The 27024-nt window shown below is 39.7% G+C and overlaps 1 protein-coding gene across 2 annotated transcripts; it reads right to left on the reverse strand.

Moving 5' to 3' along the window:
• Positions 1-2112: 2112 nt before the first annotated feature.
• Positions 2113-26414, reverse strand: stk26 (serine/threonine protein kinase 26). 2 transcript variants are annotated; one of them, XM_073474715.1, is made up of 12 exons: positions 26061-26414; positions 12075-12143; positions 11571-11732; positions 11292-11348; positions 10767-10875; positions 9632-9789; positions 6184-6369; positions 5165-5307; positions 4951-5047; positions 4285-4347; positions 3970-4106; positions 2113-3775 (listed from the first exon to the last, which is right to left on the reverse strand). In XM_073474715.1, the coding sequence occupies exons 1-12, from the start codon at positions 26079-26081 to the stop codon at positions 3760-3762; spliced, it is 1218 nt and encodes a 405-aa protein (XP_073330816.1). In that variant the 5' UTR covers positions 26082-26414; the 3' UTR covers positions 2113-3759. The 2 variants fall into 2 exon arrangements, with proteins under 2 accessions (XP_073330816.1, XP_073330817.1); XM_073474716.1 differs by having other exon boundaries at positions 3979-4106; positions 26061-26361.
• Between the last annotated feature and the right edge of the window lie 610 nt (positions 26415-27024).

The following is a 27024-nucleotide window of genomic DNA, read 5'->3' on the forward strand; positions in this document are numbered from 1 at the left end:
ATAGACACGAAAACATTTAACTCATGGAAACAAGTGCAAAGGTTCATGATATGATCACACTCAAAACTGTCGGGATGGCTTTAAAAACATCCACCACAGACTGTAGATAAAACAAGACTTTTAATTAATAATAATGGCTTCATACGTTACAAGAAGTGTTCTGTTTTTCCGGTGTACTGGCAGATGAAATGTACTGTCTTTGCCTTGTTTTAGCGAAAACCTCAACTTCTTTAGTTGCCACATTATGGGTACAAGCTAGTAAATTTGAAAGATTATTAATACCTGGAAAATTACATCAGTGTACCTCTAGTAGCACAGCATCAAGCTGCACTAACCTCAGCTGTAGCAATTGTTGCTAATCCAAGGAGAAACAGCAATTTTACGTCATTATTAGCTTAACTCTTGGTTCTAAAGCTGTTTGTCTAGTGTTACTATGGATCTTGCTGGTTTTCTTGCAAGACTGACCCTACTCTGCCTCTGAGTGGCTCGCCTCTAACGTTTTTGTATGATAAAAGCATCGACAGCGTTGTGGTCCTGGTACTCTGTGCTAAATACATCCAATGCGAGAGGAGCAGCAGAGAGACCGGAGAGGAGGCCGGAGAGGTCGGTGTGTTTACTGGGGAAACTACAGGTCATAAACCAACGTATCAGACTGCAATAAAAAACACATTACACTATGAGTTAACAGTACGAGTGAGCCGTGGATAATGCAACCAATGAAGGCAACAAATCAGAGGTGATGTCTTACAAGAAACCTGCAGGATACAGAATAACATATCCATAAAAATGAGGTGTAAACATGTCCTAATTTTCTTCTTCTGGGTGAAGACGCCTGCCTTGTGAAGAGCCGGCAGAAATGTACATGTCCGGGAATAACTACAGTTTATTACGACTTTCATCTTATTTTCATATCTGTCAATTGTTTGGATTGGTTATGATTTATTGTACTAGGAGGGGGTTATATATTGAAACGATTTTAAATCAAGAACAAGTAGGCCACTACATTAGCTGTCTTGAGTCCTATGAACTGTGACATGTATAGAGTGCTGCAGGGATGACATATTTTTGTAGGCTTGTAGGCTTTATAGTCTGCTGTCTTGAATCATGACCGTCCCATGAACTAATAACTGCACTACATGTGCCCCTGTTGTTAGCAAGCTAACTCTGGCGATGTCAAAGTGAATTTAACAGTCACATTTATGAGGAAAAGACTGAAAAATACTCTTCAGACTGACCTGCGCTTTTGATTTTGTTCATGAAGCGAGAACGACAGTCGAACTAGAGTGTGGATTTTGCTCGCCATGTAGCCACATAGCTAACATTAGCTAGCAGATATCAGGCTTGGCGTCTTGTTGAAGCACAAACAGCAGGAGAAGGTGAATAATATTTGGACTTTTCTGCTCTATTTGTGCTGAAACTTTTCATTAAAGCGAATGTTTGTGCTCTACTTCATCGAAGAATCTGACAGTTCATAGCTGTATGGGACATGTATTAGTTTTTTACGATATGCATAACAGCCTTGAGCTTTTTGCTCAACTGATGTTCACGTTAAGTCTTTAAAATGTTGATGTTTCAATGTTTTCATTTTGCAGAAACAACTAAAATAAAATTCTTAATCGATCCCGAGCTTGGGATCTCAAACACAACACCTTCACTAAAACAGGAGATAAGGGCCAAGAAAGAAAATTGTCAAGACATTAACACAAAGTCTTGAGTGTTTTGTCATGTAGGTTTGAAAAACTTATCGGATAACTTTGTGGTTGATGTAACTGGGTATTTATTTGTTATTTTATATGAATGGTTCTCGTGAATTATGTAGAAAAATGTGAACGAAGATTTTGTGGTTTATATAAGGCAACTGCATTTGTCAATAAAGGGTTATGCAAAGATAACAGTGGTCAAATTAACAAAAAATTAAATTAATCCGGTTTGTTCTCCAATGTATCATTTTCTTATAACTGTATAATATTATTGGGTATTGGGGAATTTCACGGAAGTAATCAGATACTTTATAAAACGCAGAAAATCAACAACAGAAATCTAAATACAAGCAAAGATAGCCTCTTTGTACATGTGCAATAATCAGAAGTAAACAGACGCAACACAAGACGATTCTCAATCAAACTTAAATATTTATTCATAAAACTCTAAGTCCCGCTACAAAAAAAAGAGTACATTTCTGTAAAATCTTACATCTTTCATTTTACATTTCCCCCCTCAACAAGCATTGTCGTATCCCTTATGATATATAAAAAGACAAAAATATACAATGACCAAGTTTTATAGTGTCTTTGGTACAAACTATCAGTAATACCTTCGATTACAGCTCCCGTCGGACCTGTGCTATTTTCCAGTGTCCTAACACATCAAGTATTATGTCAAGCATCAACTTGTTGATAGCCCTTAACAATGTTTTCCCAAACTTGATGCATAAGAAAGGAAAGTCTTTTCATGAGCGAGTGGAAGACCTTTGTGCAGTTTTGTGGCTTGTTTGTAGATCCGGGAAAATGTTAATATCGTTTCATTTCCATCACTGATATTCCAAACAGATATTTATTTAAATACACACATGCCAGAAAATGAATCCCAGAATACAATTTTAACAGTCAACTAAACCAAAGCCAAGGTCAAGATTTCTCCATTTCCACCATTTAGACCACTTATTCTGATGCTAACGATTGATGCTACCAAACACAAGTAACTACACTGGCAGCAATTCTAAACAATTAGGTTATAACTTAACTAGCAATAGTTTCATAAAACTGAGGATTTTAGATTTAGTCACAAGTCAAAATTTAGCTAGTTACTTTGGAAAAAGCTACAACAACAGTTAGCGAGTTAGCTGACCTGTTAGCAAGGTACTAGCTGGGCTAGAAGCTTGTATCTCCCAAAAACGGGGTGTACGTTCTTATAATTTTTTAACTGGAGAAACTTAGAAATAAAAATGATTCCTCATGTGTGTTTTTGAAGCTAGGGTTACCTTAAATATTTCCATACAAATCCGTCAGCGAGTAAGGATTACAAGGATTACATATCTAATAGCATTCATAATTTCCATTTCTGTAAAATCAGAGATAAAATTACAAAATTTAACCCTGCAGACTGACAATTTTTGTGTCTTAGAGTTCGAAACTTTTCCGGGATCAGGGAGCTGTAATCTAAAGCATTACTGAAGACAACAAAAAATATGTAATATTGGCATATAATCTGTCTCAAGTGCTACTGAACAAACATAAAGACATCTACAAAGTCAAGGCATGACACGAAACATACTACTGCTGATGAACGAGAACCCTCTTAGACATCTCCGTACAAAAGTGACGTCTACGTTTAGAAAAATGTTAGCATAAATAATTAAGGCACATGTTGGTAATTTAAGAAGTTTAGACATAACTTCAGTAGACTAAAAGGTCCGTTTATTACTCAAACCTTGAGGACGACTAAAGGAGAAGTTCGTGACCCACAAATCTAACAGACAACGTAGACTTCAGATCAGCTGAGCAAAAAAAATCCAGCTGCGGGGGGAAAAAAAGGCCTTCAACCAGCAGCAGTGAACATACATAGAGCGTATATATTACATTAGTAGTGTGTGTGTGTGTGTGTGTGTTTATGTGTGTGTGTTTATGTGTTGATGTGTGTACAGCGAGGAGACATCGCACAGCAAATCTCCTCAGTTTTCCTATCATCCAGCAGCGTCACCGTACGGAGACACAGTCTCTCTTCACATAACGTACTTCCTGTTTTCGATCCATCCGTCCTTCAGTTGGTCGTAAATCTGAGGACGAGAAAGAAAGACATTTGTTACACAACTGATCTGATGGAGGACGGCGAGATCTCTTCTTCAGAAAGATGCTACGGATGAGGAACGACACAAAACAACGACAAACAGCGAAAAAGGAAACAAACAACACAAATTAAAGACGCAAATATGAAATAAAAGGAGACGAACTTAGAAAGTATCGAACGTACTTCTGGTACCTGGCAATAATATGTGTGACCATCCTGTCCGTGATGCCGGGACAAACGTCTTCAGCCAATCGGATGTTGCGTTCCAGCTCCTCGATGGCCAATCGCTGCTCAGAGTGCTCCTTGTGCTGCTGCTTCAACTACGACAGAAGAAGACAATAACTCGTTTTTGACTCCTCAGTTTCTCCTGCAATTTTCTTTCTTTTTTTTTTTTACTTTATCTCAACTTTTCCTGAATCTGTACACTATTTTTAAAAAGGTGCTGCATTAATAAAGTCATTATTATTCTATTTCACGACATACTCTTTGTATACTAACCTCAGTGAAGACAGGAGAGATGACTGTGGTCAGACTGGCAGATTTACTCAGCTGATCCTGACCCTGCACAGATGAAGACGAGGATGAGGAAGAGGGTGAAGTTGAAAAGGGGAAAAAACAAAGTGAGCTTTAAATTCAGTGTAGTTTAAGAGCACCACGTGTGTCAAAAATATAAATGAGGATATCAACCTTTTAGAAAACATGTAACAATGTTTAACATTATGAAATTAAAGTGTTAAATCAGATCTGGTCCTCCTCTTTCATTCCTCAAAACAACGTTTACATCGACAGTATGAAGTAAAAACATTTTCAAATGCTACACACAAGTTTATAAAATGAAATCCTTGATAAAAAAAATCTTGTTCCTCTCACTTTCTTAACAACAAATCTATTAATTCCTCATGCAAACGACAAGAAATGCACATTTTACCACAAGTACTGTCTTTAAACTTTTATAGAGTAGTTTCAAATCAAATCAATTTTATTTATTTTATCGCCCAAAATCACAATCACATTGCCTCAGTCCTCTGTCCTGAGACCCTCGACTTTAAGCAGGGAGAAACAAGATGTATATAGTTTATAAGCCGTTTCTAAAGTACATGTATATACATTATATACATGTTTAAGTACGCACATACATATTCAGACACAGGTTCTTGTACTGACCGTTCCATTGAGGACCTTCCTGCCCTCCGTCTTCTTCTTGCGGACGGTGGTGAAGGACCATTCAGGAGACTCGTTGTTCTCTTTATTACTGGACTCACTTCACACACACAAACACACACACAGTTACCCACAATGCACTGCACAAATATCCTGTTTCCTCTTTAAACTAGAGTAAAAAAGATTCCCCCCCTGACACCAAAAGTAATCCGATTACCTGTCTGAGTCGTCAGAGCTGCTGTCGCTGTGCCCCTCCTCCTTCCACCTCCTGTACCTGTCGATCAGCTCGCTGAGGTAGGACGTCTTCTTACAGTGTTTGACGATGAACTTGTGTTTGAGGAGCTCCTTGGCTGTCGGACGCTGCGCGAGGAATCGTCAGAGAGACGAGAATGACTGTTAATAATCTGCGGTTGTCTTTTAATATAGTTTATGTGTGGAGGAAGGAAGAGATCACAAAGAGGCAGAGAGGAGCTGTTAGTCCACCAGGGGGCAGCAAAATGCAACTCTAATCTCACACAGTGAAGGACGGCTGCCTTCTGACGATCCACATTTATTTGACTCAAACATCCTGATCTTAAAAAAACTACATAAAAATCTAGTTTACTTCAAAGAATGACTCAGCAGAAGAAATGAAAGACAAAGGAACAAGTCAAAACAAGTATCTTCTGGGATTTATGCAACAAATAATACTAATACTTCCTGTATGATGGAAGTTTAAGTCTTAATGTCTCATAAAAACTGTAGCCCCAAAGAAAACCTAACATTTTCAACAAATAATAATATAGTTGTCTGACTGATACGTTTAAGGTTAATACAGCGATACCCAGTGTCGTAAAACGTTTAAAAGTCACACTAAAAAAGAAGTTTTCTCAATGTTTTTTTAAGCAAACAATAAAATAACTTTACTTTGTATGAGCATCAGCTAAAATCAATATAACAAACAGATAATGATAAGAGATTTTCTTCTCAAGGTTTCATCTTTCTAGTGAATTTTGTTTTGTTTTGTGTCTCAATATTTCAGCCTCTTGAATAAAACACAATAAAGTTAATATACTCAAGTAAAACACTGTGCTTCAGTAAATGTACTTTGTTACTTTCCACCACTGTATGAAGAGTATCAGTTTTATTTTGTCACAGTGGATTTTCAATGATTTAAAGGGGAATAACTACTAACTAACTGTAAAAAGTGAGCAATAAAGGTTGATTAGTTTGAATCTATGACTGCGTCGGTCTTACGAAAGTGGGGTCCTTGTTGAGGCAGGCCTCGGTGAACTCTTTGAAGCTCTTGGAGAAATCTCCGTTCAGCGTCGGAGGAGGAGACTTGGGGATGTGGAAGAGAACTCGCATCGGGTGAAACTCCGAGTTCGGGGGTTCACCTTTGGCGAGCTCGATGGCGGTGATGCCCAGCGACCAGATATCAGCCTGGAGAGACAAAGACGGTCAGAACAACAGCTGTCAATCAATGAGGACGGTCAGCAATCAAACACTTAGACTGACGAGTTGTTTCAGCTTTTTCTTTGTTATAAGTTTGTTACACACAGACGCACAAAGTCAGGTGGTTTGCACGGCGGCTGTGACACTCACCAACCATATGTCAACCTGGACTACACACACACACACACACACACACACACACACACACACACACACACACACACACACACCTATGTAAACACACACACTCGGAGGGTAAACATGCACACAGGTTGAATGTCACATCAGTTTCAACTTGCTCCAACGACCATGTGGCAGCCCAGGTAAGGAGCAGACACACACACACACACACACACGCACACACACACACACACACACACACACACACATACACACACACACAGAGCTCAGGGTCACATTACAACAGGACGCTCGGTCACCGTTTGACTGTTAACTCTGTCGGCTCCATTACTTTACACACTGAACATATGGCAGCCTGTGGCGAGACACAACATACACACACACACACACACACACACACACACACACACACACACACAAAAATAACAGAAGTAAGCATTCATGGATTTTTTAGGCCATTTCCTGGGACGGTGGAAACAATCTGTGGCACAACACTAACACATTATCACATTTTACCTGTTAGCAAACAGTTGGTTATGATATTTATGGTCACCTGACCTAATAAATATTATTATTACTACCAGTTTTAGCTCCGTTTTTGGTCTCCACCAACTCCTAAGAAATATATCTGTCTCTTTAGCTGTTTATTGCACCACTATGTTCACCAGCTAGTTGCTAACCTTCTCTGTTAGCTGTGGGCTAAATGAGGCTTAAAAGCTCCATAACACTTATGTTAGTCAACTGATCTGTTGTTAGTATGAAATTATAAATGAGCCGCCCTTTAAAGTCAAAATACTGCCTGGTTGAGTCGACATGGTCCCCATTGGAATGGCACAAATACTGTACATGGCGATGGGTGACTGCAGCTTCAATTGTGCCTCGAGATCAGGCATCAAACGCAACACACACACACAGACACACACAGTCCTTTCAGCACAATGGCTGTCTTTTTGTAAGCTTGTTCTGAGGGGGTCAGGTTACATCTGTTGTTTACGCAACTGTTGTGGTGTCTGCAAACTGTCTCTGATATTGCAACAAGTCAGACGTCATCTAACTTCCCTTTAGAGAACACTGAAAAACATCTTTCACAAATTAGAAGAGAAAAAGCCTGAGGAAACTTAACTACAACATACAACCTTTATCAATATCAGCTCATACAAAATAAAAGCTGCAGAGCTGCAACAGTTAGTGGATTAATCGATAATTGATCAGTCAGTTTCTTTGTCTTTTTTCCAGTATTGACAGCTATGCCACTGTTAAACAATCATACCTTGATCAACAGTTCATTGGTTTAATGACCTGACAACTGTCAAATAATATTCACCAAAATAAAGATTCCAGATTCAACAAAAAACAAGAAACGGATGAGACAAGATTTGGTTTCTCAAATCTGTCCAGAGTAAGCCCTCTTTCCAAACAAATCAATAAAGGATCTCTGGTAATGTAAAAGGATAAAAAAGGATCTTTGGCAACATTATCAGTTCAGTTTATCCCCTTACGAGTAAACCCTCTTCTTAAAGAAATCAATATAGGATCTTTGGCAACATTATCAGTTCAGTTCATCCCCTCACGAGTAAACCCTCTTCTTAAAGAAATCAATATAGGATCTTTGGCAACATTATCAGTTCAGTTCATCCCCTCACGAGTAAACCCTCTTCTCAAGGAAATCAATAAAGGATCTCTGACTAAGCCAAAAACGTGACTAATAAATAACAATGACACACACAGGATCTGCAGTTTCAGGGGAAGATGCACACACACTTTTACGTAGAAGTCACACACACACACACACACACACACACACACACCGACATGAATCAAGCCAAAGTACACACACCCTAATGGATACGCCTCATTTACAAAACATGCCAAACCACACACACACACACACACACACACACACACACACACACACACACACGCACACCTTTCTCAGACATGCATTAAAACAAAGACGGGAGCGGGTCAGCAGACGTCACATCGTTATGTAACCTCATAAAAGACAATTGTTTACTTTATTATTAGAGATCACATCAATCAGAAATTATTTAAAGCTGCCTTTTACTTCTGAGCGTGTTTGAGAGCAGCAGGTGCAGCTGTAAACGAGCGAGCGTTTTATTGTGTTTGTCAGATCTATTTTTGATGCAGTCGCTTTATGTCACATACAAAAGAGTAGGACGAGGGAATCCCGTCCACAGCTGAGGGTTAGGACAAACATGTCACGTCAAAAGTCAAATAAAACCTCAAATAACAGCCAAAAAAAAGGCAGTTTACTGCAGACAATGCACGTCTCTATTAGATGCAAATCAAACCAGAAACACTGTGGAAACAATGCAAACGACCTCGAAGCCCGACACAACAACAAAGCTGCGTGGCTCACGTTGCTACGGCAATACGCAAACCAAATGCTGCACGTTTGAAAGACAACAGAGGAAATGCATATTTTAACAGTTAGTGTAGCTCCACCAGGTTCAACCCTACAAATTTAGATTTGATTTTTGGCTGCAACTCGTTTGTTTTCAATCAATCCATGAATCATTTAGTCTCTAGGGCTCATCACAGTTGCCCAGAGCCCAAAGTGACGTGTTCAAGTTGCTTCTTTTGTTCAACCAACAGTCCAAAACCTACTGACTCTTCATTTACTGTCAGAAACGACAAAGAAAAGCTGCAAATCCTCACATTTAAGAGGCTGGGACCAGAAAATGTTTGACATTTTTGTTTGAAAAATGACTAAATGCTGGCAATTACTTTTCTTTGATGGTCTGATGGACACCAAATCAATTTAAAGGGTAATTCAATTTAAAACTATTCATAACCACTAAAACTATAAAAGGATCCCTACAGAGACTTTTTGTTAAAGAGTAAAATCTTTGTCTTTAACTAAAAACATCCGTTTTATTGCCATCTTCAAAGCCACCAGACTCCTCTGACAAAAACAGTAATTTTACCTCACAGAACACAGCGGCTGCTGGTCTGCCGCTGCCTCGGCTGCTCAGTTTGTTCGTGTTACTGCGTCCTACGACACCACCACAGGACTACCGCCCCGCTTAAAGCCTGTTCTTGCATGTGGATGTGGACGATGAAGGTCTGACAGTTTGTAGTGTCTTACCTTGGAGTCGTAGGCGGACTGCTGGATGACCTCTGGTGCCATCCAGAACGGCGTTCCCACGAAGGTTTCCCTCTTGATCTGCGTGTCCGTCAGCTGACCGGCCACCCCGAAGTCCGCCAGCTTCACCTGGCCGTGCTCCGACAGCAGGACGTTGGCAGCTATTGAAAAATAAAAGGTTCATAGTTTTATTTTGGATGTCTAGTAGAAAATGTTAACATACTTTATTGATTATTTTTCTCATATCTTCAACTGATACAGCACCTCTATTCACCCTTTGCGTGCCTGTCTCTTTAAGGACCCCCCCTACCAAAGCCCACTGTTCTCCGATTGGTCAGCTCTCACAGGCCTGAGCAGGTTTAAAATTACTCTAAAACAAAAGTGTTTGTTTGTTGTATACAGATAAATTTTGTAGTACTTTTATTGACCCTGTGTAGGAACAGTGTTTTCTATTCCACCACCAGGGGGCACCAAGGTCAGAAATTCCACAAATAGTGACTTTAAATTTAGGAATTTTAGCAGTCTGGATGGGTAAATATGGGCACAGAGGGTGAATGAGTGCTGTCCATGTGATCTTAAAGGGGCATTCCATCAATTTCATGAGTCAAAGTCGATTTAAAAGTAACAGGAAGTCCAACACAGTCAGTGAAAACAGTTGTTCTTGAGAATCTTGGCTTGGAGACACTTTATGTTACAAACTAGAGGATGTGGGGAAGGTGTTACGTTTGAGTTGCATCATGGGAAATGTAGTGTTTCTGTAGCTTGAACCGTGCATGATTTTAAAAGTCAGAAAAACTCAACATATGCTGCAGCGATTGTGTCCGATCTTTTCGAAATATGTCTCTTGCAAATTTTATGAAAGTGAATGTAACATTGCTGGACAACTATGTTAAAGGGACAGATCACCCCAAAATCATGTCTGTAATGCTTTTTATCCATTGTTTGGCACGTTGAGCACCACAAGTCAGTGGCAGTTATATTAAATTAGAGAGAAGGCAGACATCTCCAACTCACATCAAAACAATCAAGATAGACAAATAGCGCTACAGGGGAGAGGAAAAACATGTATTTTTGATTTTAGGGTGAAAGTCCACCATCTTCGATCCGAGTCAGCAGCAGCGTCGAGTCCCGTCCGTACCTTTGATGTCTCTGTGGATCTTCTTCTCAGAGTGAAGGTAGTCGAGCCCCTTCAGGATCTCCTTCAGCATGGTGGCAATCTGAGCTTCATCGAACGGACCCGCCCGCAGCTGCACGCACACACACACACACACAAATAAAGTGATGACACAGATATAAAACACTCACTGACGCGCCAGAGGCTGAATGAAGAGTCAAACACACCCTGTTCAGTTTCAATCAAGACAAGACTCAACACATACATAAATTACATAACCAAGAACAACATCTGATCACAAGTACTGTGGAATATTTATTATAAAAACTAAACTTTAATTCCATTTTAAATACATTTTGAACGTTTGAACTCACAATCTCCCCCCTCAGCAAACAGTTTTTGTATTTTTTGGATTGTCATTCTGACTAAAGTGAAGGAATACATCTATAGATCATGGCAAAAGCTTTTCGTGTCATGACTGATCTTATTTTCATCTGATGTCACTGAATTTGTTCAATAAATCTGACTAGAAACTTCTTTAACACTCACCAAGTCGAGCGCTGAACCTCCACCGAGATACTCCATGATGATCCATAGTTTACTGCCCTGCAAGAGACAGAACTTATTTTCTAAACTGACTGAAAACACACATAAAGTCACAGATAACAATTGAATCAAATGCTGCTGCAGCCTTTAAAAACTGTAGTATTCATCCTTGAGCTGCAGGCACCAGGAACTGGATGATTTACCCGTAAAGAACAACGTCCTTTTCCTGTTTTTCAATAGGTCGATGAGTTCGACAGACTGTAAATATGAAGCGTGTCTCACCTTCAGATAGGAGCCGTAGTACTTTGTGATGTACGGACTGTCGCACTGACTGAGAACTGTGATCTCCTGCTGGATGTCCTCGATCTCGTCCTCGGCCTCCTCCAGGTCGATGGTCTTGATGGCGACAACGCTCTGAGTGCGATTATCGATGCCTTTGAACACCTGCAGGAGGACGAGGAGGAAATAAGATCAGAAAAGAGTCGAGACGAGACAACGAGACAAAGTGAGAGAGTCAGAAGACGACGGAGAAGGCCGAAGAGATGAAAGGGAAAGAATTAAGATAAAAACAGATAATTAGTTTTAAAAGACTTCAGTAAATACTCCTAATAGTCAACAACAAGTTTTCATTAGTCACAATGTTGAAGAAAAAGTTGACTAATGGCTTTAACTGACGACTAAAAGTTGACGAGGAAAACATTTAGTCAGGGCTAGCCCCAGTAAATACAGCATCAACACAATCAGCTAGGTTTAACGAAGAAATTAAATGTGAACGATGACACACACCTCTCCGAACGATCCCTTTCCGATGCGATCCAATTTGGTGAACAGCTCCTCCGGATCAATCTGAGAACTCTGGGAGGACAGAAAACAAAGAGAAGAGACAGAGACAAGTTTAATTAAATCCTTCTAAAAAAATGCGCATACAACTGTAATCAATATGCAGAGACATATAAATATAGTATGAAGTGAGTATAGTGTTATGTAGCATATTAAAATAAAATTGCAAAGTAGATAACAAAAATGTGGCTAAAATCTCTTTTTTTAGATATGCAAAGCGTGAGTACATCACATTCCCTGAAACTTTGACTCGTATTTCCTCACACACACACAAAGCTTCGCAACACGTCGGCCATGTTGTCACCACAGAGCGACACAAAGCCACCACACACACACACACATACATAACACACTCACACACACACACACACGCTCAAAAAACCCATAAAAACACAGAAGGAAGCAAGCATGACAGTTAAAGATAACAGGAACTGAACACACACAGCTGCCAGACCACACACACACACACACACACACACCACACTTATCTCTGACGACTTTCCACTGACTTACATTCATTTCCTAACTCTACTCTGTGTTAACGCTGTTGTTGTAAAACCCTGAAAGCAGCGAGTTCAGAGGAATAAACGTCACACTGACGAGTTCGCAAACGTGAACTGCACCGTCAATTTTACGGTTTCCCGATAAGCTGCCCACAATACTCATAATCATAGCTTTCAAAGAACTTTTGTAACATTAACATCTCGAACGTAACTACTGAGGCAGGAAGTCTAAATGTAGTATTTTCTTTGATCTGTCCCGCAGGTGGCACCAGGGGAAAGGTCACTATGATGATGATAGAAATCAAAAGTGTTCTTCCTCTGGAGAGCAGAGTGGAACATTTTAGTCTCGGGGTGGCACCAGGGGGAAAAGGTGAATAGTCATCCAAATTGTATTAATCATCCCTTGAATAATCTTACAGTTAGTTTTTGAGAAAAGCACCTTAACATCCAAAGTGTTGAAAAGACCAAAAAAACAAAAAAAGACAGCTGGAGATCAGTTTGAAGACTGGGGGAATAAAGTATGGAGGCGATTTACAGCGACTATGACTATGACAGTGGGTGAAAAGCGGCATATAGGACAAAGAATATTTTCACATCTTACTTGATTAATTGAGGATTCATTGTGATTGTGGAAAAGACTAACAAGACCGTTTTGTTTCATTTTATTGCTTAGGAAACATGGCGAACCTGAGTTCCTGCTACTTAATAGTCAGAATCTGCTGCTTTTCTTTATCTTCCATGACAGTGAACTGAACATCTTTAGGGTTTGGACATTTGAAGAGACCAGTAATAAACAATGTTTCACCAATTTCTGACACTTTTTGAAGAACAAACATATCAGTTGGTTTCATTCAGTTATCAGTTGTTTACCCCAAATGTTCAAGTCAATTGTGTTGATATAGTTTCCATTATAACAGAAAATGCAACATACACATGTCAACAACATCTAGTTTATCACCACAGCAGAGCTGCTCCACTCCCTGCCAGTCTGAACTGTGGAGAGTTTCAGTCTTTTAAGTGCTGCCATCATGGCCTCAACAAGCACTTGTTATGCAAGTCAGAGCAAAACGCACACACACACACATACACAAACACACACACAGACTATGACACATGCTCACATTTTGTTGTCAAACTCCAATAATTGCTTGAAAGAACATTTAATAAACACACCCACAGAAGCATATGATATCCCTATGATGCTGGGTGAGTTTCCTCTGAACTAAAAAAAGGAACAGTCACAACACACACACACACACACACACACACACACACACACACACACACACACACACAGTGCCCACAATGTTGCCACACCCTGTCAGCAAATACAGTGGTTAGTGTCTAATGATACTTTTAGCTCGGTGCAGAGGGACGGAGAGAAAACAGAAGAAGCAACGATGAGAGACGAGGAGAACAGAGAGAAAATATAAGACGATAACAGGAGATTAATCGTGTAACTCGCAATGTAATTATATAAAAGCTTTCTGACGACAATGCTGCAATCGCTATACACAATATTTTCAAAAAACTACCCTCTGCTGTATGACACAACATGATCCATAACTGAAAACACACCTCTAAGATGCGAAAGTAAGTTTTTATAAATTATATTTTATGCAAAAAATGTCAAATTTACTATAAAAAATAGCAAAGAAACACAAAGTAGATGGTAAAACTCTCAATTACGTATTTTACAACCTGTAATGTGTGAGGATGCCCTTGTACATCTTGGTTAAGGTGCTTACCATCTAACCACAACATCCCATGTTCGACCTCTGATACTAGTCCCATATCATACGCCCCTGTCTCTGTTTCCTGTATCGCTACACTGTCAACTCACAAGTGAAAGAGGAAAAAATAATTTTAAAGAACTGGTATGTTACACAAGCAATAACTGGTGGCAACCTATCCAAAACACCACATCTCTAAACAATTCTCAGCCCCAACTGTTTACATGTTGTGTTTGAGTTGTTATTATTCTTTATTTTTGGGGTTTTTTATATGAACAGCAGTAGTTTATTGTGTCGTGCACATGAAAGTTCCCAGCTCACGTGGACTTGTCAAAAGACACCAAAAACACTGCTGAAGTGAAGCAATTAACCGCCACATACAGTATATTTTCAGCAAAACGTCCAATAAAAAGGTCCCTCATTAAAAAACATCCAACCAGAAGACGTCAGAGAAGCAGGAGAGTCCAACCCATTTCAATAGCGAGCGTTCCTGAACGCAACAACGCACACAAAAGGTCTTTAACATGAGGCTCTGCACTATAACTCTTTATAGCCACACTAGCAGTCCGTCGGTTGACCACTTCTGTCCAGTTTGAAGCTTGTTATAGATCCAACAGAGCCGAAGTCACGCTACTTCCTGTTTCCCCTCATGGGACCTTATTTCAGAAAAACTTTGTATGTCAGTGAATGAAGAGAGACAAATAATGTATCGATCCTGTTTGAATTGTGTCATGAATCACACATATGATGTTTGTCAGTTTAAAAGATAATTTTCCAACTTCAGACTAGTGACGCCGCTTCGTTGAACGCTCACCAAAACCCGTAACTTAAACATTGTAGAGCTGCTCCTGTATATCAGCAGCTCACAGAACTGAACCAGAACCAACTCTCCTTTCACAGAACTGCAGGTGTCAATATGAGCACTCTAGTCCCGACATGAGGGTTGTGTTTGAGTGAAATGTCTCAACAAGCGTTCACGTTCCTCAGAGGCTAAACTGTTATAACTTTTATAATCAGGGTTTTATTTAAGGCGGAATGGATGTAAAATCAATGTGGCGAGTATCGAAACTATATAAATGACTTTTCCCAACACTAAGGGTTGTAGTTTGACCTTAGACGACATTTTTAGCAAGTTTTATCATCAAGCTTTTTAATGTTGTTTATTTATTATCAGCTTCTCCGCCTTGTTGTACACATATATGGTTATTATATTGGTCTGAAATGTTGTGAAATTGCATATTTTTTTTAAAAATGTAAAAACTTCATGTATCTCAATGTTAGCATGGTAACATACTGATAGTTAGCATACTGATGTTAGCATTCAGCTCAACATACAGCTTATGTTCCCACATTAAACAGACCAGCTTTCTTTAATAATAACAACAATACCTGCACCACCATGATACAGCTGTGAAGTAGTAAACAACTTTCCTCATCACCACAACAAACTTTGCCCACGTTTCCACCTGCTCTGGTTTGTTAAACCTCTTCTTACAAGTGTGTGGGCGTCTGCAGAGAGACTTTATCATATCCTGTTATCTCCTGATGGCTTTTTTACAACCGCTAATTACAGGACAACATGCTGAAATTCTTTTTCCTTCCTTTAGGCTGACAAGCAATTCCCAGCACAGCTTGTCTATTTTTAAACCTGATCAGAGGTCTAATGAGTCACAAGTATTTAAAACATCTGGGTCAGTGCACATTTTAAACACAAAACCGACTGATTAAGGGAATTAAAGAACGGCGGGTTAATCGACACTGAGTAGAAAATAATATTTGCACCTGTCATCTTGATTTCAAAACTGTTTTTCACACTCAGACGTTTAAATTTGGTGCATCGATACTCGGTCGACACAACCACTAAACAACGTACAGAAAATATCCTTTAATTTAATATCGTTTCTATTTGTTTATGTGCCCATGAGCGTCGTCCAAGGGAAATGTAACCACATGCGGCATTGTTTCACTTCATGCCAATAAGGAAGTGTTAAGATATCAATTATGATGTAACAATGTGATCCAACAATGGGGCTTCCCCCGGAGGGCCTGAGCGAGAGATTATGGACCGTCTCCCTCTCTCTCTCTTATTCTAATAACTTTCAGCTCCAACATCCTGAAGCAGAGACGGGTTCATCGTAGATTTTTATCTTTTTATCTTTTGTTTATTTGTTGTTATATTCATTTTACTGCTCTTAATCTCTTTATCTGTTCTTATTTCCCCTGATGTGATATCGTCCTCCTATGGTCCTTTATTGATTGTATTCCCTCACTTTCCCTCGATTCCTTCCCTTCTCCTTGATTTTGCCTGTTAGTTGGCTTTATTCCTTCTACTTGTAATGACTCATGTTGTCCTTTTGTGTTTTTACATTTTCTGTTCCGCCTCCTTGTTTGAACTTCACCTCATGAGGCTTCCTTGACTTGACTGGTGACTGTTTATTCTGATATATTGTCTTCCTGAGTTTCCTGCTTTTACTTGTTCATCACAGCAAAGTGCTAAATAAATAAAGATTGTACTATTGTTATTATTAAATAGGCACATGACAAAAGGCAATAATAATAACTGTGAAGTGTTTCTGATCTCTTGAATATATTTAGAAATGTAAATATTTATTTTAAATTACTACTGAACCCTCCCATCATATGTCGTGCCACCAACCACAACAAGTTAATTCTCAACCTGTGGGAAACTCTGAAATGATTCAGTTTTCCTTCACCGACTAAAACTGGTGAAAGTTTTTGGTTTAACGTATAAATACTAAAAACAGAAACTGTATTTGCGAGAGGGATTATATAAACCTGAGAGGTTAACCTTTGACCTTTTCTGTCTCCGCGAGGTGAAAGAACAACATCGAGCAGAGAGAAGGAAGTTAAATATTCAACACTCGCTCAATCGTTTCAGACCGTACAGACAGTTCTGTCGCTGTAGATCAACTCTGGATCTCTACACAGAAATTGTGATCAAAAACAGTCCAAGTTAATGTTTCACTGCAGCTCAAACAACCTTTAAACAACACGCAGTCTGGGAATTTTAATTTTCGCTTATCTGTGACGGACGTTCAAGGAGAACTACACAAATGCAAACAAACCTACTTTCCAGATTTAAAAAGGTGTTTAACGTTAATGTTTGACTAAAGCCACAATGTCAAGAGAGTGTTTAGATTACGTTGTTCGTACAGATAAAGCCTTTTGCGGTAAAATCTCCCAGCTCCAACTCAAGGAGGTATACTGGAAAATTATAACATAAGGAGCAGTTAGTCGAGAAGCAGAGCGCTCGCTGAGAAAGCTGGTTGTGGTGTGAACATGAATAAAGTTTCACTGGAGTCACACATCAACTGTCGTATAAGAGTTCAACTTCTAACATTTGAACAAATGTTAAGCATTGCTGTCTGACAATAACAGTTATAAATGTAATCAGATTAATAAGTGTTCAGCCCTGGATGACAGGGACGAAAACATAACCAGACTTGTTAGTAATGATGTTTCTTGGATGTAAATCGGCATATTCTTGAAACTTTTAGTCATGTGATCGCCATTTTTATCCATTAATCAGATATGACTACTCGACAAAGCTTGTAAACTTTGAATACAAACTTTAAATCACACATCTATTATCCCGGCGATCGTCTAAGAGCATCAGTGAGGACGAAACTATGTTCAGACACCCCATCATAGCCTGGTTCAGTTCAGTTTGGTTCAGTTTATTCTTGCGTTTCAATTATTAAAAGTTGTGGATGGTACCAAAAAAACCTTTTCTATACCGTCCTGTTTTCTCCGTTGTGGTACCTAGCTCGCTGATCCGACACTAAAAGGTAGCGTTACAACACTGCAGACCTCTGACTGGTCAGTCCGAACAACCAGAGTCATTTCCCAAACTCAGATGGATCCTGATTGGCTGTCAGTGTTTCTTTGTTCATCAAATTGAAAGTGATCCCAACGATATTGTTCACCACCGTCGTTGTTTTTGTGGTGTGGACATCCACTTCTCTTTTTCTGAAAAGTCTATTTATAGTCATGTTCCTGGTGTGGACGGCCCTCAAGTTCAAGTTCTTAGTATTATAAGCTCCAATAACATGAAAAGAAGATAATAAAGAACAAATAACTTTAAACTTATTTTCACTTCAAGTTATTCAAAAGCATCAGTTATGTTCAGCATCTCAATTCATGTAACTGCTCCGGTTTTCCCGATTTGGTCAAAAAATCTTTGACGCTCAAGTTTTTTATTCAATAACATTTCAAGACATCGCTGAACACAAACATGTACACAAGTATATGTTGTACAGACACTACAACACACAAATCTCAACTACCTGTCTCTCCTTTATAGTTTCTTCCATGTGCCCTAGATACCCTAGATAATCTTATATCACATTAGTTCAAATGAAGGCCGAGCATTTAGTCACACACACACAGAGAACAGGGTTTTACAGGTTACATGTTGATAAGGGAAACACTGGCGATAAGAGCTAGATTCAGGTCAGAGCTCCACCGATAGAAACAAAGAGGCAGAGCTGAGTCGTAGAGGTCAGTGAAGTCTGCCGGCTCCATGCAAACATTCAGCTGCCCAGGAAAACTTGGACGAGGCAATGGAAACTCTGTGTGCGAGTGAGTAAGTGAGAGAGGCAGAGGGATCCATGTTTTTACTAACAAGTGGTGTCCAAATATCCAAACAGAAAAGCTCTATGTGTGTGTGTGTGCGAGAGGTCAGAGGTCACAGCTGCGGGAGGAGGAAGTACAAACACAGCATTCTCAAAAATGACCTTTGCAGAGCTGCGTCATGTGAAAATCTCACCGCTCTTCAACGTTTCCTGTTACGTTTTGTGCCCAACACAGAAACATGACATGATCTGTTGAGTCAACTTTTCCAAAAACTCACCGAAGTTCATTCAAACTGGATGTTTTTTTAAAAAAAACTGAGGGAAGTTTGTTACCTGCTTTCAACTTAAAGGTTAAAAACCAGAGCGGCAATCTCTGTCGGTGATAAAATGATCAACAGCTCTCAAGTTATGAAGGAATAATATTATGAAGCCACAGCCAGCAGCCGGTTAGCCTAGCTTAGCATTACAACATTAAAGGGGAAAGCTTTTCTCTTCAACTTTTTGGTATTTATTTGTTGGCTTGGCATGATTCAGCACATCAACCTGCTTCTCCATCAAACAGGGATATCGGCTTGAAGGTGTCTTTAACTGGTGACGAACTTGTCTCAAGTGGTGTCCAAAACAGTGGCAGTAAATAATCGTCCTCCTTGAAATATTATCGACAATCGCAGCTAATTCCAGGGCTCCAGGGTGCGACTGTTTTGGTTGCATGTGCGCCCAAAAGTCTCAAAAAGCAGCTGATAAACCGTGGGAACTATTCAATGATTATTTAAAAGATGTTATTTCCAGGCGCCGGTAAAAACAAGGGAAAGCATATTTTACTGAGCCAAAACCACAGTCATAGCATGAATAATTTTAATTTTCATAATCTAATGACTATTAGATCCCATCCCTAAATCAAACAGTTGAGATCCCAAACTTCAAACCACAAAGATAAGGGAGAGAATGGGGTCATCATGGGTTGGCCACCGTGCCGAGTCGCCACCATAACACCCGATTGTTGGATCGTTTCCACTTTTGGTTCCGCTACCAACATCACATGCCTGATCTCAACCTACAGCCCAATCTGACTTAACAGATGTGTAGTGTGACTGAAAGTCTCTCCAATAGAGGATCCTTTTATGAGACCACGTGACTTCTGTTTTGAAACTCCGGTTCAGGAAAATATGAGCGTAAACAAGCAAAATAAAAAAAGGAGCACGGCAGAGTCAAAACACTCTACTATGATTCAGACACAGAAAATCTGACTCACCATCCGCAGCCAAGACTTACAAGCAAGTCTGGTCGGCTGCTGAAATGTTCTCACCCAGAAACAAACACATGCAAAGTGAAGAGTCTTTCACGTTCCAGTCTGGTGGAGCCTGTGATTATGTCACGACTGTGAGAGCTCTGGAAAGGTGCAGCCGTAAAATTACAAAGAGAAGAAGAAGAAGAAGAAGAAGAAGAAGAAGAAGAAGAAGAAGAAGAAGAAGACGACACTCCCTGGTTTTTGATCAGAGCCATCTCTGTTGACACGCCTGCAGATGGCTTCCCCACAATGTCTGCCACGTCATAAACTACCTGCATGTCCTGTACCTGTTCACAGCCCACTGATTTACAACTACAGCTGCAACACTTAGTCAATTAAGCGATTAGTTGTCGACTATTAAATGATTTTCTGACATCAGTTAATGGAGAAAATGATCGAGAGAGTAAACGATATTGAAAATAACCCTTAATTGGAGCCTTATTAGTTTTTCCCTTCTTCAAGAGGGGTCAGAGGTCAACTAGACTTTAACAGACTGTTAGCGTCAAACCATCACCAGACAGTGAAAATGTCCACTGACACCCAGGATAGTAAAAACAAAACGGGTTGATAAGGATCAATAAAAATGTGTTTCCGTGCTCCTCACCAGGCGGAGTTATTCTTGCCAATCAGTTAAACAATAAAAGTCAAATTTAAGTACGTCATATCAGCTGAAGAGGACACAGAGCCATCACATGAAGTGTCCCAGTGTCACAGCAGCAAAGCTCAGTCACATCATCTTTTACAACCATGTAATGGCTTCCATTACTTTGCTACTAAACCCAGGAAGTATGATGTCATGAACTAAAAACAAACATGCTCACAGTGATGATGTTAGAGTGTTGTATTTCTCTAAGTACAGGTGAGGTTGATGGACATGCCATTATTTATGCAGGTTATCTGGTTACAAAACAAAGTATTGGACACATTTAAAAGATAGACAACTAAAAGAAATTTACTTTTTACTTTTTTTTTACAAAGATATAAAAACTAGAATGGCACTCAGTAGAGCGCATACCTCCACAGAGGCCCAACAGTCATTTAATCAAGCCTTATCCAATATCAAACTCAATAGCCCTGTATCACTCTAAATGTTACAGCACCCGCAACTGCTTAGCCATAATTTAAAGATCACCAGATGTAGGATCTTCATCAAATTGTACTCACTCATAGATGCCAGCTCTGCAAGTTTCATGGAAATAGGCTCAGTAGTTTTAGTGTAACCCTGCTGACAAACTAAGCATCCGACAAAACCAACCAACCAACCGACAAACCAACCAACCAACCGACCAATTGACAAACCGACCGACCGACAAACCAACCAACCTACAAACCAACCAACCGACCGACAAACCAACCAACCTACAAACCAACCAACCGACCGACAAACCAACCAACCTACAAACCAACCAACCGACCGACAAACCAACCAACCTACAAAACAAACAACCGACCGACAAACCAACCAACCTACAAAACAAACAACCGACCGACAAACCAACCAACCTACAAAACAAACAACCGACCGACAAACCAACCAACCTACAAAACAAACAACCGACCGACAAACCAACCAACAATTTAGCAAACAAACAAACAAACACGGGTGGAAACATAACCTCTCTGGCGGAGGTAAATAACAGACCCTTATATTTGAGAACTGGCTAGAACCAGTGAATGTGAGACAGTGGAGAGCAGAACCTGACTGGTCCTTGATGTTAGCGGCCTGTGTCGATATTTGAAGGTGCACAAATTCATGTATTCACCCACACAGGGTTTCCCATGGGAAATCAGTTTGCACTTCTTAAAAAAACAGAGCTTCCTTTATACCCCAACCTTGCGACACACTACTGATTGCAAAATCAATGTAACTTCCTTCAATAAATCAGATAGACCCTAATGAACAGCACCCTGTGATCAACGCAGTTACTAGAAGACAGCATGGATTTGGCCTTCGCTGTGTCATGTAGTGCCTCAGCTGTTTTTCTCTGAGGGTTAATGCTCATCTAAGTGTAGAAATTCTTCTGACGCTGGCAGAGGTGGTTTGTATTTCAGGCTCAGCAGGCTGCCTGCACTAAAACCCGCCGTGGGAAACCCTAAGATGTGCTCGAGGCAACAAGTGTTACAGCTGAACAATTACAGACTGTAACAGCGTTGTACATAACAAAGTCAGCTGGACAAATTGTGTAAAGACACAGTTTCGAAATTGCATCAATCTTATTTTCTGCGTTATGTAATACTTCTTCTGAGACGGATGTGAAAACCAGCATACAGCATGTGTGATGAGCCAAGAACCCACAGAGGCGTCAGCAGTCTGATGTCGGATTTATGGCACATTTTCTACAGTGCTGGGGTTTCCCAACACCACCATTGATAACAACAAGGACAAACTGAGGCGTACTGGTGGTTCAGAGGTCCAAAGTACAAAATGTAACTGTGACATCTCGGGTCAGAGTCCACAACAATACAACATGACACAGATGTGAAGTAGGAAAATAACCGACAGATAAATAAATAATTAATCCAGCATTAGTTGCAGGCATAATTATCACCTTCTTAGATGGTATGGGGAAGGTTTGGGCGTACAGTTTCCTTTAATATAGGCACACAGACGTGCAGAAAACTAGCATTGATTTGGAGTCATGTTTCAGGACAACTGTTGAATGCCAAGTCCAATATTTACTCCATTTCGGTCCTCCGAGGAAATGTTAAAAAAACAGTTGCCTATTTGCACATCCAGCAGATACAAACATTAACATGACGAAGTAGTCGCATTTCTGGGATTTAAGTCCCTCCTTTTAGCTCCGTGTTTGGTCTCCTCCATCTCCTGTGGACAATATCTGGCTGTTCAGCAGCTAAATACTCCGCTATGTTCAAAATCTAGTAGCTAAATGTGTCCGTCTGCTGTTTTGTGCTGAGCAGAAACCGCACAATGGATCAATCAGAGCTTTTTTGGGCGAAAACAGCTGCTTGTTGCATCAAAATGGTAAAGTTGTGAGCTGTAAAACCAAAACAATGAGCTGAAAGACGCTAAAACATTGTCGTCATTTGGTATCTTGTTAATATAAAACTATTTATTATTAGGGGTGTCATGATTTTGATATCATATGAAAAGATGAATCAAAATGAGCTTTCAATTTTAATTCTTCTGAATCGATTAATCAATTAATTTTTGCAGCTCTAGATTATAGCAGCTTTAAATAGTCAGAGGCCAAATGATTAGGCTGATTATACGTGTAGACATACAGCCAAATATTCCAGTAGTAAGATATTTCTGCTGGAAAATACAAAACAACTGTCAAAACTGAAATATATCATCTGTCACTTAGTCGGTAAATCAAGTTTTATCCATCATCGGTTGTCTTCACAGGTACGCCAGACGTATCTGTCAGCCTCGGCGCTGCAGCAGCTGCTGCCGGGTGTCAGGTGCGTGTTGACTTAACCAGCCGTCGTCTCCAACACTTCCGCCCCGCCCACCTGGGACGAACAGAGCAGGCAGAGCGAGTGAGCTTCCAGTCAGGCAGCCAGTCCCACAGGTAGACACACCTGAGAGCCGGCCAAACAGGAGGCCGAACAGAGGGTTTAACACGCTTATTAACTCAGCCTACACACCTTGTTCAGAGGCAGGAACACAGCCTATCTACAGGTTAACCGTCACTAATCAGCAACCAGCTAAACCATAGAGCACATTTTATAGGTCAGCATACAAATCCAATGTTATATATAGAACTAAATATCCTGTAGTGACCCCAATAAAAGATACTTAACGATGTGAGGTCATTTCTGAGCAACACAGAAACGATATAGGTCACTAAAGGACTATCACAGAGATAACACAGACACACCTAGCTCCTTATGAGAGCAGCCCTGTTATAGCACGTATAACGAAGATAAAGATACTGAGCTATGAATAACCATAAAATTAGCTCTCAGATTCAATGACTTACTGTGGGAACGTGAAGGGGAAGGAATCACACACAGGAGTACATTTAAGAAATATAATAATAAGTAGCTATAGGAAGGCAATAGGAGTGTCATTAGAGGTGGAAACACAAGTATCGTTAACTCAGTTTGGAGTACCAACTTCACAATACGACGACTAAAGCAACACCTTATGAGACAGAAACAACAAAAGCTAACGAGAAACCCATTATAAATTACAATGCGAGTACTATGGGGATGTGAACATCACAAAATCACTATAAACTCAGTACAGAGTGCCAAGGTCATACAATAAGTGACTATATGAATATTGTAGGATCATCTACAGACCATAAGATTAATATAAACCCAGTACGAGACACCAAAGTCAACGTATAAGTCACTGAAGGAATACTGAAGGAACATCTTATGAGATACAAACACCATTAGGACAATGGCATTCTCATATAAGTCACTATACATATAAAGGGAAATCTTTTAAATATCTTTTAAATAATACGATTTAAATATCGTACTATCACTATAAACTCAGTACAGACAGGACTCCAAACATCTGACAGGAGACCAAAAACTCCTTTGGTTGCACCGGTGCACCCAAAATTTAGCAGGTCTGATTAACGAAGAATGTAGCCTATGAAAATATGTTTGAGGCACCTTTATGCACGTTTACAATAATTTACATAATGTGCTAAGAAATGTAATTAGAACGTGTTATTGGTGAACCTGAATTATGTGCTGGTGCTCCTTAATGAAAATGTTAGGCGCACCAGTGCAACCACTGTATAAAGTTGGTCTGATGGAGCACCAGAGTCAATCTCCTGGGATCCAGGTTTCAGCTGTTTTAGTGGTGCGTGCGGCCAAACATCGATAAAATATGTTCATAGTAAAGCAGTGACTATGTGCTGGTGCCCCTAAATGAAAAAGTTAGGCACACCATAAAGTTAGTCTGGAGTCCTGATGGAGCACTAGCGTCACACTGCAATATTAAAGGGACATCTGAAGACATAAATGCCATGAAGTCACTGTAAAGTCAATATAGAGTAGCAACAACACCATCGAAGTCCCCATACAACTATTTTAACGACATCTCAAGACATATAAACATCATAATGTCACTATAAAGTGATGTTGGAGCAGGTAAGTGACATTATCAGTCATTACGTGAACATAATGAAGTTAGTTTAAGAGATTAAACACCTTAAAATCACTATAAAGTCACTGTGGAGCACCAGAGTCACACTATAAGTCATTATGTGAATATTATAAGGTCATCTGAAGACATTTAAACATCATAATGTCACTATGAACTCATTTTGAAGGAAGTAAGTGACATGATCAGTCATTATATGAATATAATGAAGTTAGTTTAAGAGATTAAACACCTCAAAATCACTATAAAGTCACTGTGGAGCACCAGAGTCACACTATAAGTCATTGTGTGAATATTAAAAGGTCATCTGAAGACATTTAAACATCATAATATCAGTATAAAGTGATGTTGGAGCAGGTAAGTGACATGATCAGCCATTACATGAACATAATAAAGTTAGTTAAGGAGATTTAAACACCTTAAAATCACTATAAAGTCACTGTGGAGCACCAGAGTCACACTATAAGTCATTATGTGAATGTTATAAGGTCATCTGAAGACATATAAACATCATAATGTCAGTGTAAACTCCTGCTGGAGCAGCTGAGGGACGTTTCCAGTTGTTCCCTGAACATTGTGGAGTTGTTTTAAGAGGCCTGAGCAGCACACAGCGCAGATAAAGTGAGTGTGGAGCAGCAGACTGGCTCTGTATGGACACTCAGCTGTGGATAAACTGGTTCAGACGATAAAAAACAGGCGAACAGACGTTCACCTTTCTGCTCACCTGCATACCAGGAACTTCCATGGTTACTTCGAAGTATGAACGCCCTTTTCCTCCTCCAGGTTTCTGCTTTTCTTCTCCTCCTCCTCCTTCTTCTTCTTCTTCTCTCTGAGTCCTTTCTTTCTTTTTCCACCTCCTCTTCGAGCTTCACCCACAAAAACAACAAAACTTCCCCCAAAAACAAACGGGTCAAACTTCGAGGCAGCGGTGAACAGATATATCCGAGAGAAGAGGCGGTTTGTCTGCAGCAGAAAGAGACATGAACACACTCCAAGCACACGCACACACGCACACACACACAGGCACACACACACACGTCCTGTGAGAGTGCAGCAACACAAAAGTGTTGAGCAAACCAGCTATGACGTGCTGGTTACTGCCTACTTCAGGGGAGGAGCGACAGAGTGCGTAAATGTCAGCTTCACACATCAGGATGTCTACCGCCACCTTCTGGTGTAACACTGCAGGTGTTTCTGTCTATTTATCACCAGTATGTGTGTTTATCAATCCATCTGTTAGTGTTGGAAAGTTTAGTTTACAAATGTGAGGTACTTAGGTACTATTTTAAGGTAGTTGTACTGAAGTATTTCCTTTTTTGCTACTACTTTTACTGCTATTCATCTCTGAGACACATATTGTATTTTTTGCCAACTACATCCAGTACCTTTAGTTAACATTTACTTTACAGGTTGTTGAAATGTCAATAAAAAAAATCAATAAAAACAAAAAACAAGACATTCTGTTGCCAACAAACTATCTGCATTTGTGCTGGAAAGATGGAAAATTGAATTCCCAATTAAAAGCAGTTTTGCATCATTAAAAAAGTAATTTGTTAAAAAAAAAAAAAAAAAGAAGACACAACAGGCAAAATACAAAAAAGTCACAAAATATAAAGTAAAAATATAAATAATTAAGTAGAGTAAAAATGAAATGAAATCCAAAAACAAATCCATATTAATTCCATAAT

Source organism: Pagrus major, chromosome 10 (genome assembly GCF_040436345.1).
Source record: "Pagrus major chromosome 10, Pma_NU_1.0".
NCBI lineage: Eukaryota > Metazoa > Chordata > Actinopteri > Spariformes > Sparidae > Pagrus > Pagrus major.

Excerpts from the sequence above, each read along its gene's own strand:
- stk26 (XM_073474715.1), bottom strand. The coding sequence starts at position 26,081 with ATGGAAGTTCCTGGTATGCAG. Across the intron at positions 10,876-11,291 it reads GAGGTTCAGCGCTCGACTTG|CTGCGGGCGGGTCCGTTCGA; the intron begins GTGAGTGTTAAA and ends GTGTGCGTGCAG. Across the intron at positions 6,370-9,631 it reads AGTCCGCCTACGACTCCAAG|GCTGATATCTGGTCGCTGGG; the intron begins GTAAGACACTAC and ends TTGTCTCTCCAG.